The sequence below is a fragment of the Penicillium verhagenii genome (assembly GCF_028828195.1).
Source record: "Penicillium verhagenii strain IBT 33310 chromosome Unknown utg000009l_segment0_segment0, whole genome shotgun sequence".
NCBI classification, from domain to species: Eukaryota; Fungi; Ascomycota; class Eurotiomycetes; order Eurotiales; family Aspergillaceae; genus Penicillium; species Penicillium verhagenii.
In genome coordinates, this window is record NW_026643173.1 from 981,541 (window position 1) to 1,000,227 (window position 18,687).

Here is an 18,687-nt window from a genome sequence, read left to right on the forward strand (position 1 = left end):
TTTCTTCAATATATATCCTGTATTTCGTGAGACCGGCCATAGTTTTCCCTAGCTCTCAGCTAATGAGGACTTAGGTATCCCGCGATAAAGGTTATGGACCAGTGTTGGTTCTAAACTTCAGTACCGTGGTTTGTCACAGGAAACCAGTTATCTGAAGATACGAAAGACGGTGGCCTGTCGCAGGAAGTCAGTTATCTTGGGATATGAAGAACCGTGGCCTCTGGAGATGGAGTACTCGGAGGTAACTCTTCGGACATGTTTACCATATCATAGTTCAAAAACTCATCGAAAAATTCGGCAGGAAGATCTTCTGAGGTAACAACATAACGAAATCGTGCATCATCATCCACCATAGTAAGTAATTCTGCTCTCCAGTTACGGTACTCCAGACTCGTAGTAGATAGATTTAGGATGTCATCCAAAGTAAGACCATTGAAAGGACGCATGAGCTGGTCAATAGTCTAAGGGCACGATGCAGGTAGTATAGGAGGTAGGAAAAGGTTCGGAACTGGAAGAGGGTCAAAAGGATGTTTAGGTCTAGTAGCCGGATCATAATCTCGAAAGATATGTGGGTGAACCATCAGAAGATAATTCAAGCGATTACGATCACGCTCATCCATTGAGCTTCGGACAATGTGTAAATCTCTGGCCAATAGCTGACGGAGTTGGTGTAATGTAAGACCATTGCGGTATCCCGTAGGATGGAAGCGAGCCCGGAGTTCAGAATAGGTGTAAATAAGATTCCTCCTTTTAGTAAGAAGCTCTAGCATAGTAGTATGCCTGGTTGTAGCAACCAGTCGTTCTCGAGTAGCCGTGGCTTGTAGATCTGCTGCATTTGTATCCGCAATTGCCGAGGCTGACTGGGCATTTACATCCGCAGGATTAGCCGTAGTGGTAGCCCGAGCAGTGATAGCTTCAGCAGCAGCAGTTGCAGCAAGTTTGTCACGCTCTTCAGCGAATTCAGCAGCCTTCAACCACTCCATCATACTTTTTATTACACGGGAATCCCGTGTGATCCTTTGCTGAACCAAAATAGCCATTTGGGCGTCTCTCGCCTGAGCCGCCTCAACCCGTTCAGCATCAGTAACAGCAGCCCTTTGATCGGCAGCAGTATTAATAGCCGCCCGAGCTTGTTCCCTTGCAATCCGAGCAGCACTCTCAGCATCAGCAGCTCTCTTTGCTAGAGTAGCTCTCTAAGCATTACGCGCAGCATTCACCTGATCTGTATGAAGTTGGGTGAGGATAGCTTGGAAGTTATCACCAGGAAAAAGAGGTTCGACTGCTGGTGCTGGAGGGCCTGGTGCTGGAGGGCCTGGTAGTCCTCGTCGCACCTGGTTGTATTGGCCCAGGGTAAAGGGTATCGCTGGTACAGGTGGAGCAAGGCCATGCCGGCGTGCGGTATGTGTTGTGTGGGGGGTAGGAGGGACCTGGTATCGATGGAAACGGCTTCCCTATCTTTGACGGAAGGTGGCATCGTCACCCCTAAATCATAAATCATGATTAGTAAAAGAGTAGAGTGGGAGTGAAGGTAGACTTACGCGATCCGCTCAAGTCCATCACAGAAGTGTCCAATCAGATTTGTGTCAGGCCCTCGACCAGGCTCAAAGACATAAACAGCGTCGCGCCAGCCACCCGTGATCACCCATCGCATGATCGCGTTGCGTCCAGCGGTTATCTCATCGATGTCCTTTGCCTTCTTGGTAGGCATCAAGGCTGGATAAGATTAGTAAATGATAGAGATGAAGGTAAGAGACTTGATTTACCTGCACCTGCATGTTCCTGGCGTATATGCCGACGGAAGGCACCTTGATCCTCAAACACCTGCCCGCATATTGTCTGTCCATATCGAATGATATCACAGACCCCAGTATTCTCTTTGCTGATGGTGACCCTTGGATTGGGGGGTGCTCTTGTTGGATGAGCAGGGTCATTGCTGATGTCCTTGGCTTTGATCTGGTAAGGGCCAGCTCGAGGTTGTCGTGGGACACGGGCCTCTGGTGGAAGCCAGCCTGGGTTGTTGTTTTCGATTGGCCCTTTTCCAAATATTATGTAAGTAAATCGGTTTTCCAAGAGGTAAGTAGTCACATGACATACCATGTGCGTATCCCCAGACAGGATCAGGATGAGGAATATTTGGCTCTGACGCAACAGCGTCAATAAATGGTTGGATTTGTATGCCTCGACCTTCTCGCGTTGCAAGCTGGGACATATTGAAGAAGTTTGTAGATGTAAGAGAAAAAAGTTGATAAAAAAAGATGATAAATGATGGATATTGGTACTGTAAGATGTGGTTGGGGGTAAGTGATGAAGGTGGTTTATACTGGGTATATATATTTGAAATCCTTCAAGATATGGACAAACAAAATAAATTGATGGATTTCTCTAGCACTTCATGCATGTGTCAAACAATATCTGTACACCCAAACCAGCACTCAAGTGAGGGGAATAACTCTTTGACTACATCAAAGGGCTTTGCGACCAGCACACATTTTCCTGTTTGAATCAAAGGGTTCGGGGTCAGCAGTCGAGATTTCAAAGATCTACCTTTCTTTGGATATTCCATAAATATATGTGTGTGTATCTGAAGCCAATCATTTCAAGTCTGATTTTTTGACATAAAGAATCTCATGTATGTGTGATCTACTCAGCAGAAGCTCAGCAGATCAAATTTCTTTATCCTACTTGATCGTTTCCCCCAAAAGTTTCAAAAGAGGAATTAAATGTAGGCTGGGAATGGGCTTTCTTTGGGTCTTCCCCACTTCTATCCCACATTTATTTTTGGTGATGCATTCTTCCTACTTCCATTTACTCCACATGCATAAAGAGGAAAAGGCCAAATGTGAACCTTCCGCTTTTTCTTTATAGCTTACTTTGATCACCCCCACTCAAGGAACAATATGACTGGGTAATTCAGGAATTCAAAAATCTAGACCACCTTATGTACAAAATGACAAACTAGCGCCTTCTTTGTGCTGGGGTTGGTGTCTGGGGGAATGATGGCTGGAATCGATTATGACGGCGAGGTGTGAAGGGGGGCCTCGAGGGGGTCCCGGAGAGCGTTAATTGTGTTGAGCTAGCCCTTCCTTGTGACCGAGATGGGCTGGCAACGGGGATTCGGGACGGAGAAAAATAGATGGAGGGGGTTCCGGTAAGGGGACCGGTGTTTGGATTCCAGTGCTCTTGTCGGCGACGAACCCGGTCCATAAATCGGGCTGTCATTGTAGTAGATTGTGTCCGATGCTCAAGATCCGAAAACGTGAAAGGGCTTTGAAAGGTCACCCCTTTCAGGGTTCGCACACGAGATACCGCCACATATCGTAACCCAGATGCAAACTCCCGGCTGCCAATATCGAGCACTGCCCTGTCCAAGCTCACACCTTGGGACTTATGAACTGTAATGGCAAAAGCTAGTGTTATTGGGAACTGGGTTCGTGTACACTGTTTGCCCTTTATAGTAAAGTCTCGAGTGATTGGTAGGATCGGCACTAATGGCTGCTGGTCTTCATCTAGACCAAAGTCATGTGTCGGTCCACAATACTGCTTAACAGCCACCAGTAAGGCCTGTGGAGTTGTGCTTGGGACATCTTCCGGATTAATGTTCTTAGGCCAGATGATATCCTTTAGCACCCCAAATGCCCCATTGACGAGACCATTCTCCGTCCAGGTATTATCTAGTAACATCACACTACATCTAATTGCCAGAACCAACTGATTGGATAGGTTACCGGCGTCATCAGTAGAAGCATCTTTAGCTTGTTTGCTGCTATTTCGAGCACGGATGATCAGGACAGGGGCCTGTAGTGCACGAAGGGACTCGGTATTGTGGGCCTCTACTGCTAACTTGGTAGGAAGGATGTGTAGTTGCTGCTGAGACTCCTGAGCCACCTGTAGTGGTAATCGACCCACAAAATGAGTGACCAGTAAGTTAAAGTCAGTTAGGGTTGTTTTGCCTTCCCGGAGATTATCCAGCGCTAGCCGGAATGCAATACTCTCGGAATCTGTCCCTTGCTGCCGGATAATATCCTGGAGCTCGATGGTAATGGAGAATGACCGGTAAAGACGGGCTGCATGGCCTGCGATGATTTCAGCCTGTGTGTTAGGATCCCTCTTCCGTAGGTCATCAGGTGGGTTGTAGAACAGGGGCCTCTGGTTCACTGGGGGCAGCTGGAAGAAGTCACCTGCCAGAATAATGTTAAATCCTCCAAAAGGTAAGGTGGAATTACCTGGTCGTATCTCGTGACACCGGCGTTCAATCCAGTATAGTACACGGTTCCCTATCATTGACTTCTCATCGATGATAAGATACCGGACATCCTGGAAGAGCTTTTGCAGATCCCCGAGCGGCTCTGATTTTAGGGGCTGGTACTGTACCATCTTTAACGGAAGGCGGAAAAGTGTATGGAGGGTTCTACCTGTGATGTTGAAGGCGGCAACGCCAGTTGGTGCACCCCGCAGAACCGGTGACCCTCGGATACTTGCCCTGTCAGCGAGCCCTTGGAGGACACTTGAGAGGATACTGATGAGATGGGACTTTCCAGTCCCTGCTCTGCCGTCAAGGTTAATCAGCAGCTGTTCGGGAATATAGCGTAGAGTATCCCCGCAAAATGGACGTGAGAACGGAAGATCATGGTCCTCTAGCCAGCGCGCATAGTGCCCCACCACTAGCTCAAATAACAATATCTGTTTGGTGCTCAGGGATCTAGGTGAAGCATCAGATTGATTACCTAGCGTGGCAGGAAAGTTCATCTTCTGCTGCTTCCAGTAATCCAGGCCCAGGAGGATATCTGGGTACTGGCCGATGTGCTGATCCCACCGATATTCTATATCAAGATCCCGGGAGCCTAGGGCATCTCCATCCGCAAGGTAGGTAAGGGTATCATCAGCAGGGCGCTGTCGGGCTAATGCTTCCCATGATCCAGGGTTATCATCGTCGACATCCTCCTCAAGATCCTCAGCATCTTCAAACAGGTCTTCAGGAGTATCATCAACCTTCAGCTGGTCATAATGATCATCTGGGTGTGAATGTGCTTCCTGGCAGTATTCGAAGGCCGCGGAGAAGGTTGGATATGTATAATCGTCAACAGTCAGAAGATCGTCACCGGGGAAGTGTGGGTGGTGAAGCATCAACTTTACCCGGGCATAATCCTCAACCTGGTCATCCATAGCAGGGTTAGAGATAGGATGGTACATAAGCACCCGATCCTTCCTTATTGAACCGTCCTTCCGGGCACGCTGGGGGATATGGTACTTGAAGTCGAACCTTGTAAGCCACTCGAAGAAGGATGCTGTTGCAGCTGGGCTATCCCTTGGGCGGACCTGTCCGCTTCGCTCCGTTCAAGCGATAATATGCTTGTTAGCTTTAAAAAATATTTTTAATAATATATAGAGCAAATAATACTCCCCCTAGTCCATTTTAAGGCTTTTAAGGGCTAGGCACATATTAATTATTAGGTAACTGATTTCCTCCTGTTGATCAAGGAATGATCTACTACTCAGGTAGAATAATGCTGCAAATGAACCGGCCTTACCCATGGTGCATAAATCAAGACAAATATTATAATCGGTGTGAAGTACACAGTACACCGATCCTTCTTCTCCGACATACGACTGTAGGACACCATTCATGAAACAGAACCTGATTTGTATGGTTTAAAGGCCGAGTTAAAAACCTCAGCACTGCCCTAATAATCTTCATTTGACTCAGCATTATCTTCGGAGATATAAGAGTCCTCAAAGCCCTTAAAATCAGACTTATAATCGTTAAGAAGAGCTTTAAAGTATTATATTTATACTTTGGTAATTTCTTAAGAGATTTGAAGCGGACGAATACAGACTGTGTATATAGAGGTGAGTCTAGTACTTAATTAGAGGACTCGAAAAAGACGAAATAAGATCATAAATATAGGCGGAAAAGAGAGACCTATTGTTATACTATATTGGGTTACGCTGAGGGGTTGGAAAGTTTGGAAGTCCGTGGCCGGTGTGGGGATTGGAAGTACTAGCGCAATAGATATAAGTCACTTAATTTTTCGGCGGGGAATGAATTTACTAGGTCCCATAAAATATTAAGCCGTTATTACTATTGAACTTTGAATTATGAATAATAGCTTTTAATATCTTTAATTTAAAGAGAGGATTACTAGGCTTCAGTAGAGGATATATTAGAGTCCGTGACTGGGGTAGAACCAAGGGTTTGAACCCAACCCCACATTTACATGGTCCTTTGGTCCCCTACCTTTCGTGGCTCGTCTAAGCATATTGAATAACTCAGACAGGTGCGCTGGAAATGTGATCTAAGTCGGAGCATCTGCTGGCTGTTGGAAAAGGGCATCATTCAATATTGCTGATTAAGAGGTGGGTAGGTAGAAGATTAATTCAATTTGATGTGGGTTGTTTTGCGCATATGGTCGGTTAGTGGAATCGAAGACCCGCCTTGGATTTAACCATATTGATAAATTCGACTTTCTTATGGCCTATTCAAGCTCGTGTGTGGACACATTTAAGCCAAATGCTATCCAAAATAGCTTCCGAGCAACTGGACTATCTCCATATAGTCCTATTGAAGTACTTTCGAAGCTTAATATCCATCTCAAGACCCCCACCCCTCTGGTAGCGCAGGCAGAATTCTTTCACCAAAAACACCTCAGAATCTCTTACAACTACAAAGAAAAGCTCCGTCGATCAAAGCGCTTATTAAAAGACGCTCAGAAACCCCCCCAACGCCTACAGATCGTACGCTAAACCAGCTTATCAAGGGCTGCGAATTAGCTATGAACTCAGCTATATTTTTAGCACATGAAAATAGCGCTTTGCGGGCGGAGAATGAAAAAAAGAAGCAAAAACGGGCTCGAACGAATATATGAATATCTAACCAAGGTGGAATAAGTGTGGCAGAGGCCTTGCAGGCCTCACAGGATCCCCCAGAGGTAGTTGATTGATGTTGCGATCTGCCAGGTGCGCTAGGAGTTCAAATGAATCTGGCGGGCAACCCACCGAGTCGAAGAGATTTGAAGATATGATTCCGCGGTGCCATTTGTCAAAAATCAGGTCCCTGTCATGGACTAGAGCGCCAGTAACGTCAAACCATACCAGGTAGGCCAGGATATCTCCCAGTCCAGGGACTCGGGCTGCCAGAGCATCGAGATCGGCTTTGTTTTGACAATGAAGATCGAGAAGGGAACGAGCACCTTGCAAATGACGATGCCACCAGCTATACCAGCCCCGGTGGAAGTGCCCGCAGCACCTTTGCAGCAGCGTACGAGGGCTTTGCCAAGAAGTTCGGTTGTGGGATTCAGGGGCATAAAAGAACTTCATGTCCAAATAGGCCTAGATAGTCCTTTTTATTATAAATTGGTCTTTTGGTGGTCAAATTCATGTTTAAAAATTAGGATAAAAGATAGGTGCGCCACTCGCCCGTAAATTACGTTAGTTAACATCGGCATCACTAGAAGTCCGTATTGCTAGACGCAGGGCAGCGATTTTGCTTGGCGCGCATGCATGCATCAGTATGCAGTAGATGTCATCTCTTAGCTTCGAAGGTGGCGATTAACACCTTGGCTATGTCGTCATTGTGATCGATGGATGTGTGATTCCGCCCACCTTGCAATTACCGATTTATCTTCGATGAGTCATGATGCCAGCCGTTGCAACCTCCCATCTTTCCTCTTCCAGCAACTCGATGGTCAGAAATTGTCCTCCAGACTATAAGTGGCTCTTCCTGCAAGAAAAGGAGAGGCGGAAAGAGGCAGAAGCGAGGCAGAAGCAGGCAGAAGCGAGGCAGCAGCAGGCAGAAGCGAGGCAGAAGCAGGCAGACGCCAGCCAAAAGCAGGCAGAAGCTGGTCAGAAGCAGGCAGAAGCTGGTCAGAAGCAGGCAGAAGCTGGTCAGAAGCAGGCAGAAGCTGGTCAGAAGCAGGCAGAAGCTGGTCAGAAGCAGGCAGAAGCTGGTCAGAAGCAGGCAGAAGCTGGTCAGAAGCAGGCGCAGGACGAGGAGAGACAGGACAGGGAACGTACCCGACTTACGAACTTCAAAGAATTTTTGCGTCACACCCATACCTACCCTCGCGACCGCTGAAAGTTGAAACATGCTCTCACTCCACCACAGCCAGAGGAAAAGACTGTCCGATGCGGGACGCCACTGAAACGATGGGCGGATTGGCCAGCTTGACACTTCATAGCTCCATTTATGGCTACCTGCAATCAGCAGAGGACGCACTGCGAGAATTGGAGAATCTGACCCGTCGCGTTGATCTGGGGGATTGAGCTTTTGAGTTTCGAAACCAACTTGGAGACTAAACTGGAAAACTTGAAACGAGGTGAAGGCGTTTTTTGTTCCTGTCAAGGAACTGTAGCTGCGCAGAAACTCCAGTGACTATTTTTCACCAGACTACCAAGGGGTGCTAGCATGGAGCACAATAAAACTGCCATCCGATTGTCAACAAATATTTGAATCATTACTGCCATGATAATTGTTCAAGTACTCTCATCTATGTGAGAGTTTTGTAGAGGTGTCTACTCTGACAACTTTCGTATCAAAGCTTCCGACTCGGCTGCATACCTGATTTTTTCCGGATACAGTACTCGGATCGTGGTTGGAGATCAGAAATCAAAAGGGAACATACGCTAACGCTAGGAAATCTGGTACGCTAGATTCCCAATGAACTCCGAGGCTGTCGTACATGGTGATGGCGATTAATGGAAAGGCTAGACTGATAAAAGATTGAAGGATTGAATTGGCTGCCAGCACAGAAGCTTCAGATCTTGTAGGAATCAAACAGATGATTGGTACTGACAGGTATAGAATGAACATTCCAACCCGAAAGGGACCCATGGCAATAATACCGACAATCCAATCAATACATTGAAAATTTGACCAGTGAAACGCAAAAAGACTGATACGGTACAAGCCTCGCCTCCAGTAGTGCGAATTTATTAAATATCTCTAATCTTTGGTATTATTTACTATTAAAAATGGTGAATCTGAGGTCACAGAATTTCCCAACTAAGACTCCAGTAGTTCCAGACCGGTAATTCCCTGATCACATTGACCCTGATCTTTATACATGATGTTCCGTAAATGATGGCGTTATAGATGAACAACAGCAGCAAGATCGGCTCACACAGCAGCAAAATGAATGATCGACACAAGGCGGGTTTTGCACTTGTTCTACCATTTGAAGCTGAAACTCACTTCTGTATACTGTGCCGGAGAATTCCGAAAGATGTTTGACACTCTGTTGAGGAATAGGGATATATATTAGTAGAAAGCAAAAGATAAAGATGACACCAGAGACGGCATTTAGGAGGCCCCTGACCCATCTACAGCTGGCATTCATTCCCACTAAACAAAAATCAGTTCCAACAGCTAAGACTCGAGATATCGCGGTAGAAGTCGATATAATTAGAGAAACCACCGATAACTGGACCAAGCACGCGATCACAGAATGCCGCATTCGGCAAACAAACTTATTGCAGGCTTCTCTCTGTCGCTGAGCACATATGCGAAATAACGCTGCCTTTATGTTAGTGAGCTTTAAAAATTACAACGAGTAAAGTCTCCGAGGGATAAATTTACCGGTGTTTGTAGGTAGCGATGATCCAAAAGAGGCAGCGAGGAATCGAAGGATGATTGTTGTGCTATGAGGCTGGTGCAGATCAGGAACCAAGCCGGACCATCGGAATTAATTCCCGCATTATCCAGTTGAAGTGACGTCATCACTAATCATCTGCTGATGTGTTCAGTCCAAAGATCGTACCTGACGCCCACTTCATAATCATCTGTTGGATTTACCAAACCTTTCAAGCCCTTCAAATGGCAAGAAACATCCATAGCAGTAGCACTTACACCGCTAAATCAATGAATTTTCTAATAGCTGACAGAGAGTGTAATCTCTAGGGAGCATATCTCAAGTATGGAGCTACTGTATGCTACCATGAATAATGAAATGATGTATTAGTAACAGTTACCACTAATTTGTACGTTAGTAGGTTATCATATAAAGGTTTTGTCGTCTTTATGAAATTTTGAGATATACGTTTTAAGTATCTCGTCCTTAGTTATATAAGGGCTTACTTTTGATTAGGAGATAATCTGAGTAGAATAAGCTTGGATACAAACAAAAGAACCTCTTAATCTTATTATAGTAAGAAGAAAGTATATTGAATTTACTTAGCAGCTACTACGTATCTTTCAAACAACCTTTGGGACTATTATAATTAGACTAGGCAACGCATTGATAGTCACGTGCTAATAATTTCACACTGCTTAGCGCACTTCACCCAAAGCGGTATTGTATTTAGCCTTGCTGCCGACTCGACTGATCTTGCCAGAAATTTGATGCTATAGTGTAGATGCCAAGAGGTCGAAGGTCCTGAGCGGACAAAGGCGACTTGATAGTTTTGTATTTGAATTGAGAGGCTCAGTGCGTTAATCACGAGTCGCGCGATCACCATTCGGTTTGTACATAGTACTCGAAACTGTACTGTAGAAGAAAATGCGCAACATGTCTACAGCTTCGTCACTATTGCTCACTGAACTTTTCGAATTTTTAATCCCTGGATTGAATACTTAGCAAAGTAAATAAAGTTGCGTTCAAGGAAATACTGATAAGAACTACTATTGTTTGGACAGCAAGTTGTAATTCGTCAAAACTACTACAGTGACTGGGCCGCCAGCCTGTTGATTTGCTTCTTAACTAGTTATGTGCTTTGACTGAGAAGGAGTTTGAACCAGATTGACATTATGGGAAAATATCTAGTGAAATCCACTTATAATAATTTACCGTCACGTTGGCAATGACTATTCGCAGTTTTGAAACTACGTTTACGAGTGCAATTCTCAACTGCGAAATATATCTAGGCAACTTGTGATTAATTTTCGGACCACTATCAACGAATAAAAGCCGACTCAAAAGATAGTAACATCCAACGCAACAAATATGCTATCATTTTATAAAGGAAAGGGGCGAAGCAGCTTGATTACTGGATCATCTTCGAGCAGTTGAACAGTTCATGTAGGTGAAGTTGACGGACCGGGATTCCTTTGATGTCTTTCAGTAAGGTAGTGGATTGCCTCTTGATCCGTCTCATGACTTTGAGTCTCCCGTATCAACCAAGATATCTCATCAGAGGTCCCCGAGCGAAGCGTGGTAATTATGCAGGAAAGAGCGGCCTGAAAACCCAATAGCTCAGCGATATAAGCCTTAGATCTACGATCACCGCGTGGATTATAGATGCAGTCGCATTCTTCAGCAATGCATCTTGAGCAGGGCATCGTACCGGAGCACTGTATTGGATGTATTAGCAGTGCCGCCAAACTTTGTTCTGAGACTTCTGACCTTGGCTCTCTTTTTCTGGCATTCCGTACAGGCAAGAGAGACCTTGCATCGCTATTTGACTGACGATTCTGACTCAGGAGATTGTATATTGAGTCCCCTGTTCGCAGGCAGGAGTTTGCGCAGAGTTCTGTTCTTTGGCATTGGGATGGTAGATGCGGCTTCGCGAAGTCCTGAGGGAAAGAAGATTTCACCTACTGAAGAGAGAGAGAAAGAATCCTAGCAATATTATTAAGAACTTCAGAAACTCAGGGGCAATTTCAAGTTTTATTTTTGAATTTTCAACCATATCCACAGTTCTTTGTTTGCTACAGATGAAATAATCCATAGCAAACAAAGAAACCAGCAAACAAAGAAACCGGCAAGATGACCCCACTTTCGGCTTTAAACACAATTTCTGATTGGAAGAGAGTGTTACCGCCTCCTTCAAAATTGCTTGTTTTTTTGGGATTATGCTGGTTTGTTCAGATATCAATCATATTCAGGCGCGCTTTAAAAGAGACCCATGAACAAATATTTGCACAGGGAATAGGCACCAGTAAGGAGTGTGCTAGGACAAGGCTGACAGATCTTGACAAGGAGGTCGATCTGGAGCGGGAACCCGTCGAAGGTCCCCCCTCCACCCCCCCAAGCACATTGTCCAGATCAAGCCTTCACGCTTAAAAATTTTGGCTCCATTCATTTTTCGCAGGCAGGATCTTGCGCAAGGTACTATTCTTCGGCATCACAGCACGAGATAGAGAATAATAAACACTTAGTGAAGCCTCTTAGGGGTGAAGGATTTGAGTTCAGGAAATGGAGCATCTAGGAATGCTCCTAGACCATCCCGTCCATGCTTACAGTTTAGCAAACAAAGAACCCAGCCGAGAGAGGACCCACCTTCGGGTAATACTCCACGATCCGATTAGCAGATCATCCATCGAAAATTAGTGTTAGCTCTTATTGGCTGGATTATTACATTATCTCATTTCAATTACTAATATATCATGTGGAGCGAGTTCAATTAGAATTCGGGAGAATTTTGGCTGGTTTGACCCGCTTTATGTACATTCATTTTGCGGAGAAAGAGAAAGAGGAGACAGACACAAACAGAGATTCTTTCATTTTAAAGCATTCAAAGAAAGAAAATATAAGGTTTCTACTATTGACCAAAGATATCCGGAATCGCCATCATTATTTCTTTTAACCTAGCATCCCTAGAAGGCCTGGCGAACCCTTGGGATGCTCTAATATCTCTTTCGCGTCCACAACCTCCAGGTGGAAAGGCTCGGGATGATTCATATCCTCATAAATCAAATGGCGAACAATTTTATCTGCAGCGGTGCTAAATTGACGAAGTATATCACCCTGGGACTCGTCTAGTATGTCGAGAAAGAGCTTAAAGTCGGGTTCAGTCGGGGCGAGAATCCTTGATACCCTTAGCAACTCTGCCAAATGCAACTGAAACAAGTGATCTCACTTACATAGCATCGGATATTGGCTTTTCAGAATCTTCGGAGACTTTGCACGGTTGCATGAAAGCCAGGCTACTGTTGCCAAACCTTTCTGCGAACATTTGAAGTCGTCGCCCAAGGACTCGAAGACGAGACATGGATCGTCTTTTTGAATCATAATCTTTAGATCCGGGTTGAAAGGTTGGAAATACTTCTTTCATCATCCTGTCAGTCACATAGGCCTCATCATTATGGCCAGGATTGCCTGTCCTGCCACCAGCTTGAAAGATCTCCCTTCCGGTGCAAATGATCATTTTTGTTGTTCTGCGGCTGTTAGAGCCACCGCAATTTCTAAACAACTCCATCACATAGTACCTCTTCAAAAGAGCGCAGTACATTTCTCGAACCTCAAGGTCTCCAATTATAGCTATTCTTTCGTTTTGTGTCGCATGGCCTGTGATTCTCCAACTTTGAATCTGAGGCCACGATCTTGAGCACTCCAATGCTTCTTTTAGGCCGACAACAGAGCTAGAGCCGGCTATCTGAGCTAACATAGTGCAAGAAGCGTCCGAAAACTTGCAATTTAGCTCTAGCACACGATTCTGAATGTAAGGACTGAAGAATGTTTCTCGTGGAGGGGGCAGCCCCTGAGCTTTACACTTCTCGGTATCCCTCAAGATCGATGCCCGACAATAGTCACTGATCTCTTGTCGTTTGTTGTTCGGTTGCTCAACAGACTCCATTGTCTCAACTTTTCTCTTAGCTTGATTATATGAGACATTTCCATTTTCATGTTCCGTGGGACTGTCTAAACCCTCTTCTATGGGGGTCTGAGCTGCACATATCGAGTGACTCCTGCTTAGGGTTGGAGGAGATGCCAGGAATGGAAGCTCAGACGGCCCAAGAGTGTTCAAAAACGATTCATCAAATTCAATCATTCCAGGCGATAGGCCGTGTGTGCTTGGTTGGAACAAAAGGAATGACCTGAATTGGCTCAATAAGTCGCTGTGATCGACATTATATTCTCCTATGCTCAAGAATCTAGAAAGTCAGCCGTTTTTTCTCAATCCAGTGGAATATAACTAAAATACCCCAGGCACAGCATTCCTTCTCGAGTGACATCTGAGTCCCTGGCTTCAAGGTGTAGAACACCTATAAGAGCACTTACAGCTTGAGCAAGAACGCTCTTTGCTTGGCTTCCTGCCGTGGGACTGTAACTGATGTATCGGTCAATGCCATGGTGCTTGGCTACTAGTACTCGGTAATCCGCTGTTGCCAGAGTGGATTGAATACGGGTTATTTTGCCTTTTCAACATTAATGGCTTATCCTTCAAGTTTGATGGGACAATTACCTCTGCTCATCTTTGTTCTGTATCCCATCTCGATAATTTGATATTCTATGAGAGAGGTCCCCATTTGGGCAAGTCTCTTGTTTCCATCAAAGTTGTTTTTGTCGGCTCCAGCAGCCGTCAGAGCTTCTAAGATTCCAGACTCCGATAGTCTGTGATACCCAAGAATATCTTTAATTTTTTGAAATTCGGGCTGGGCGAGCATTTTGACAAATCAAAGATAAAGTACTGTCGAAGAGGAAATGATCTGTGAATAATAATTCCGAGGGATGAAGGGTCTAAAATATATCGGAAGCCGTAAGTTCGAAGTGCTTAGAATACTGGAGCTCAGATACGGAGTGGCAGGGTAAACGAATGCTAATTGGTCGTGTGTATGCACCAGACACGTTACTGGCCTTCATTGATCAAAGTAACGGCGGTGAGGAGAGCACACATATGACCCGTCACAGTAACCTACAGTTTTTGTTGCAAGATCAGCAGCCCCCCAGGCCCGCGTCTCCTTGGCTGGTTGTTTGTAGCGCTACAAACAGAGCTAGTCTCCTTAATTTCGCCGAATTAGGGATTATCAACTACCTGGTGCCGTAATATCCAAATCAGGAAAAAATGTTTGTCAGGCCGCTATTCTTGGAAATCTCTTGTCGGCTCACCCCTTGACTGCGTAATCGGCACGGGACTCCCTGGCTGGAATCCCAGTATTTTACATCACTTGCATACCTGCTGATCTTAATCGTGACAAGCCCTCAACTACAAGGTCGAAGAAATAAGTCAGCAAGCATGCTGACAGCCTTATAAAAGCTATGGGAATGCCCACTTACATCTGTGAATGAGAGTTTCTCAAATGTTCACAGTTATTCCGATAATGTCTGAAGGCTCTGTGTGCAAACCTTGTCCAGATGGTACGTGTTCTTACTTCCCTCAATCTTAGAAGCATTGCCTAACTCTTTACTCAAGAACGTGAATTTTTATATCACCTTAGTCTCTTGAAGCTTGGAAGCTACACGTAGCAATTTGAAGAGGCTTCGCTCGCGCCGGTATTTACGAGCCATGTCTTCAGTCATTGCCGCGATCAATCTGTGTCAAAACACACTGGAAAGGTTTCACAGTATGGGCTTTTGGGTGGAATCACCAAGGCAAACGGCTTGGACTCCAAGGCCCTCGAAGATAGAGAAACTTGGGACAAGGACCCGAGACTGTTTTTTAACGTTTCCTCTCCCTCCAGTACTTTTATATGTGGCTCTCAAGGCTTAGGGAAAAGTCATACCTTGTCATGTATTCTGGAAGGTTCCCTAATTCCATCAAAAGCTGGGAGGCTTTCAAACCCTCTTACAGCTGTTGTCTTTCACTATGACACCTTTATCTGTGATAATGGAGGTTCTCCTTGTGAAGCCGCCTTTCTTGCTTCTAACTCCGATATCAAAGTCAGAGTCCTATGTGCTCCGACAAATCTTCGAACTATATAGGTAATTCCTTGTGCTTCAATACTATCTCAGCATTTTGCTTATTTCATCAGGGAACATACTCAAGATTCAATATTAAAGTTGAAGCCTTGCAGATTGACCAAGCCGATCTTAACACCCAACGTATGCTTGATCTGATGGCTGTTGGTCAGGACAACGGCCCACTTCCATTGTACATGCATACTGTTCAGCGAATACTCCGAGAAATGCGAGTTGAGTAGCAATGCCTTGGAACGGGTTTTAATTATGCTGAGTTCAAGAAAAAAGTACTTGATTCTGGACTCACTCCAAGTTAACTTGAGCCATTGAGGCAACGCCTCGATAGTTTAGAGAGCTTTATGCCTAAGCAGCAAGCACTCCAAAGACCTGGAAAAGACATGAGAGCCAAAAAGTGGGGCTCTGATTGGATGCCACACGTATGTCACTCCTGCGGTATACTTACATTAACATGATTGACTAAGAGTACCAGCTGAGTCAATTGACTATAGTTGACCTTTCCTGTCTATGCATTTCTTCGGATACGGCCTGCTCCCTTTTTAACATATGCTTAGGAATTTTTCTAGAGCAAACTACAGATGTCGGTTGTATAGTGGCGCTTGATGAGGCTCATAAAGTTAGTCTCGTTACAAAGTCACCGTAAAGGCATGCTAACCTTTAGTAGTATATGGATAATTCTGTCGAAGCACGCTCTTTTACTGAGACTCTTCTGTCTACCGTGAGGCTGTAGCGACATCTTGGAATACGTATTGTGATTTCAACACAAGAGCCGACGATATCAAAATCTCTTCTTGGCCTCTGCTCTGTCACTATCGTTCACCGATTTTCATCTCCGGATTGGCTTCATGCTTTGAAAAGAAACATAGCGGGTGTCTCCATAGGTGAAGAGATCTCGAGAGAATTCAGTGAACGCAAAGGGAGGCAAGGTATGTATGAGATGTCATTGTTTGAAAGAATAGTTCGTCTTGGAGTGGGCGAGGCTTTGCTTTTCTCCCCCAGTGCTATGATTGGAAGCCATACCGGGAGTGACAGTGATTTTGTGGTCCAAAAATTGGGACCTGGTTATCTGGAAGTGAAGATCCGAAGTAGACTTACTGAAGATGGCGGAAGAAGTATTATGTCTTCTTGAGAGATGATATGCAGTTACTTGGATGACTTGAATGGGTGTGACAGTGGTTGGTGATTCTTGAGCTCAGATTGAACGGTATCTATTTTTTGGAATAAGTATATGGAAGTTGTGCGGATAAATTTTATTGAGGTCACAACAAGATAATACATATCACTATTCATCCAGCGCCCGAATCATGTAATCGACGGCCTCTTGATCTGTCCGCCAGCTTTGGACCTCCCAGATAAACCATAATACCTTCTCAGGTGTTCCAGAGCGGAGTCTGGCTGCGATTCGGGAGAGAGCAAGATAGGGTTCCAGCAGTTCAGCGGTATAAGCTTTGTGTGTACGATCACGATTTGGAGCGAAGATACATAGGTATTGTTCTTTCGCGTATCTACTGGATAGGGCCATACCAGAGCACTATGCTGGGTCAAATCTCTGTCGGATGAATGGTTTATCCAGTCCGCACTGATTTAGCAGGACTTCTGGGACCTAAACTAGTTTAAACCCGGTTTTACCGCTTCCCCAATCTGGTCGCAACAGGGGGCCCAAGCCGTGGAAATCTGTCGCCCAGATAGATTTGGTACATAGGATCCTCGCATTCATACATATTAAATCAACCGATATATTTGATCACTTTGTTATGTGATCCGTACTCTCACTCCATCTCTTATAGATAGCTTATTCTCTTCCTTCTCTTCTTCTTTCTTTCCTTCCTTACAGCACACAATACTATTACATTACATTCTCACCCTCCTTCCTTCATAGACTCAATTCCTCGTGTCTCTTCATAATAAACCTCCTAAATTATAATTCTAGCATCCCCAAAAACTCTACAATCCCATACAGAAGATCACCAACTTACAACACCAAACACCCCAGTAGTCTACTACTATAGATAGCCCTAGTTCCCTAAGCAAGCAATAACCATTCCCAGACAGATTCAGATCCCTAATAGAATTCATCCAACTTATGATAACAAACACCCCGGCAGTCTACCACCCACAAATAGCCCTAGTTCCCTAGATAAGTAATCAATATCCCTAACAAGATCCGGACTTTTTACCTATACTATTTATATAATAACCCTACACTAGGGTTACCAATCTAGTTTATTTTAGTTCATCATTCGGTTTTCAGATATAGTTTCGCGATTTTCTTTTTTTTTTCATATAGGGTAACTTCATTTTCATCAGATTTCATTAGAATAGTTTATTCACAGCTTCATAATAGTATTCAGGAATCAAGGGTAGATTTAAAATAACTATACTTTCTCATCATCTTAGGTTCATAGGATAGAATCAGCTATAATTTAAACTAAACCCAGTTAGAATAAGAGACACCCTTATAAGGCTCCCTATATCAATTACCAATTTAAACTATCCTTTAGCTATAGAGATAGAATATAATAAATAATAAATTAAAATAATAAATATAGGTTAAATAATAATTAGGTAATAGATACTTACTAATAGCAGATTCAAAATAGATTCAAAATAATATAAATAGGTAGTTTAAACCCAGTTTTACCACTTCCCTAATCTAGTCACAATAGCATTAAGTAATAAGTCCTCCTAATAAAGTTCTACATCATTATATCCTATTTATTTATACTCATAGTTCTTACTAGATAGTGACTTAGAGGGATATTTTTTTTTTTTATTTCTAATAATTATAATTAATATTCAAGACCCCAAGATATACCCAAGATTAATATTACTACCTAATAGCTATATAATATTATTATATAGATATTACTAATAATTACCCTACTATTATCTTAATATTAACCCTACTATCCTCTACCTACTTACTTATAATCATTTTTATTAAATATCCCTCCTCCCTTACTACCCTTAATCTTTAAATTTTCTGATTTTCTCACTAACACAATTAGCTTAGTCTTTTATCATATTAGAAAAGCTATTAATAAAGCTATATCTATTTAAGGATAAGTTATTAGAGGTTAAAAATAATAAATAGAAGATATTTTTAGAATAGGCCTCCTCA

The 18,687-nt window shown here is 43.9% G+C and overlaps 5 protein-coding genes across 5 annotated transcripts; 1 reads left to right on the plus strand and 4 right to left on the minus strand.

Moving 5' to 3' along the window:
- Positions 1–191: 191 nt before the first annotated feature.
- On the minus strand, positions 192–2,209 carry N7466_009424 (uncharacterized protein; the record flags this gene model as incomplete). The annotated part of the gene is made up of 6 exons (XM_057168813.1): positions 192–461; positions 579–1,193; positions 1,262–1,451; positions 1,539–1,713; positions 1,764–2,033; positions 2,095–2,209. 6 exons carry the CDS (start codon positions 2,207–2,209, stop codon positions 192–194), a joined length of 1,635 nt encoding a protein of 544 aa, XP_057017519.1.
- A 746-nt stretch (positions 2,210–2,955) lies between these two features.
- Positions 2,956–5,163, minus strand: N7466_009425 (uncharacterized protein; the record flags this gene model as incomplete). The annotated part of the gene is made up of 1 exon (XM_057168814.1): positions 2,956–5,163. The coding sequence occupies one exon, from the start codon at positions 5,161–5,163 to the stop codon at positions 2,956–2,958; it is 2,208 nt and encodes a 735-aa protein (XP_057017520.1).
- Positions 5,164–7,061: 1,898 nt separating this feature from the next.
- Positions 7,062–7,301, minus strand: N7466_009426 (uncharacterized protein; the record flags this gene model as incomplete). Its single annotated transcript, XM_057168815.1, has 1 exon — positions 7,062–7,301. One exon carries the CDS (start codon positions 7,299–7,301, stop codon positions 7,062–7,064), a length of 240 nt encoding a protein of 79 aa, XP_057017521.1.
- A 377-nt stretch (positions 7,302–7,678) lies between these two features.
- Positions 7,679–8,071, plus strand: N7466_009427 (uncharacterized protein; the record flags this gene model as incomplete). Its single annotated transcript, XM_057168816.1, has 1 exon — positions 7,679–8,071. The coding sequence occupies one exon, from the start codon at positions 7,679–7,681 to the stop codon at positions 8,069–8,071; it is 393 nt and encodes a 130-aa protein (XP_057017522.1).
- A 4,441-nt stretch (positions 8,072–12,512) lies between these two features.
- On the minus strand, positions 12,513–12,885 carry N7466_009428 (uncharacterized protein; the record flags this gene model as incomplete). The annotated part of the gene is made up of 2 exons (XM_057168817.1): positions 12,513–12,738; positions 12,794–12,885. The coding sequence occupies 2 exons, from the start codon at positions 12,883–12,885 to the stop codon at positions 12,513–12,515; spliced, it is 318 nt and encodes a 105-aa protein (XP_057017523.1).
- Between the last annotated feature and the right edge of the window lie 5,802 nt (positions 12,886–18,687).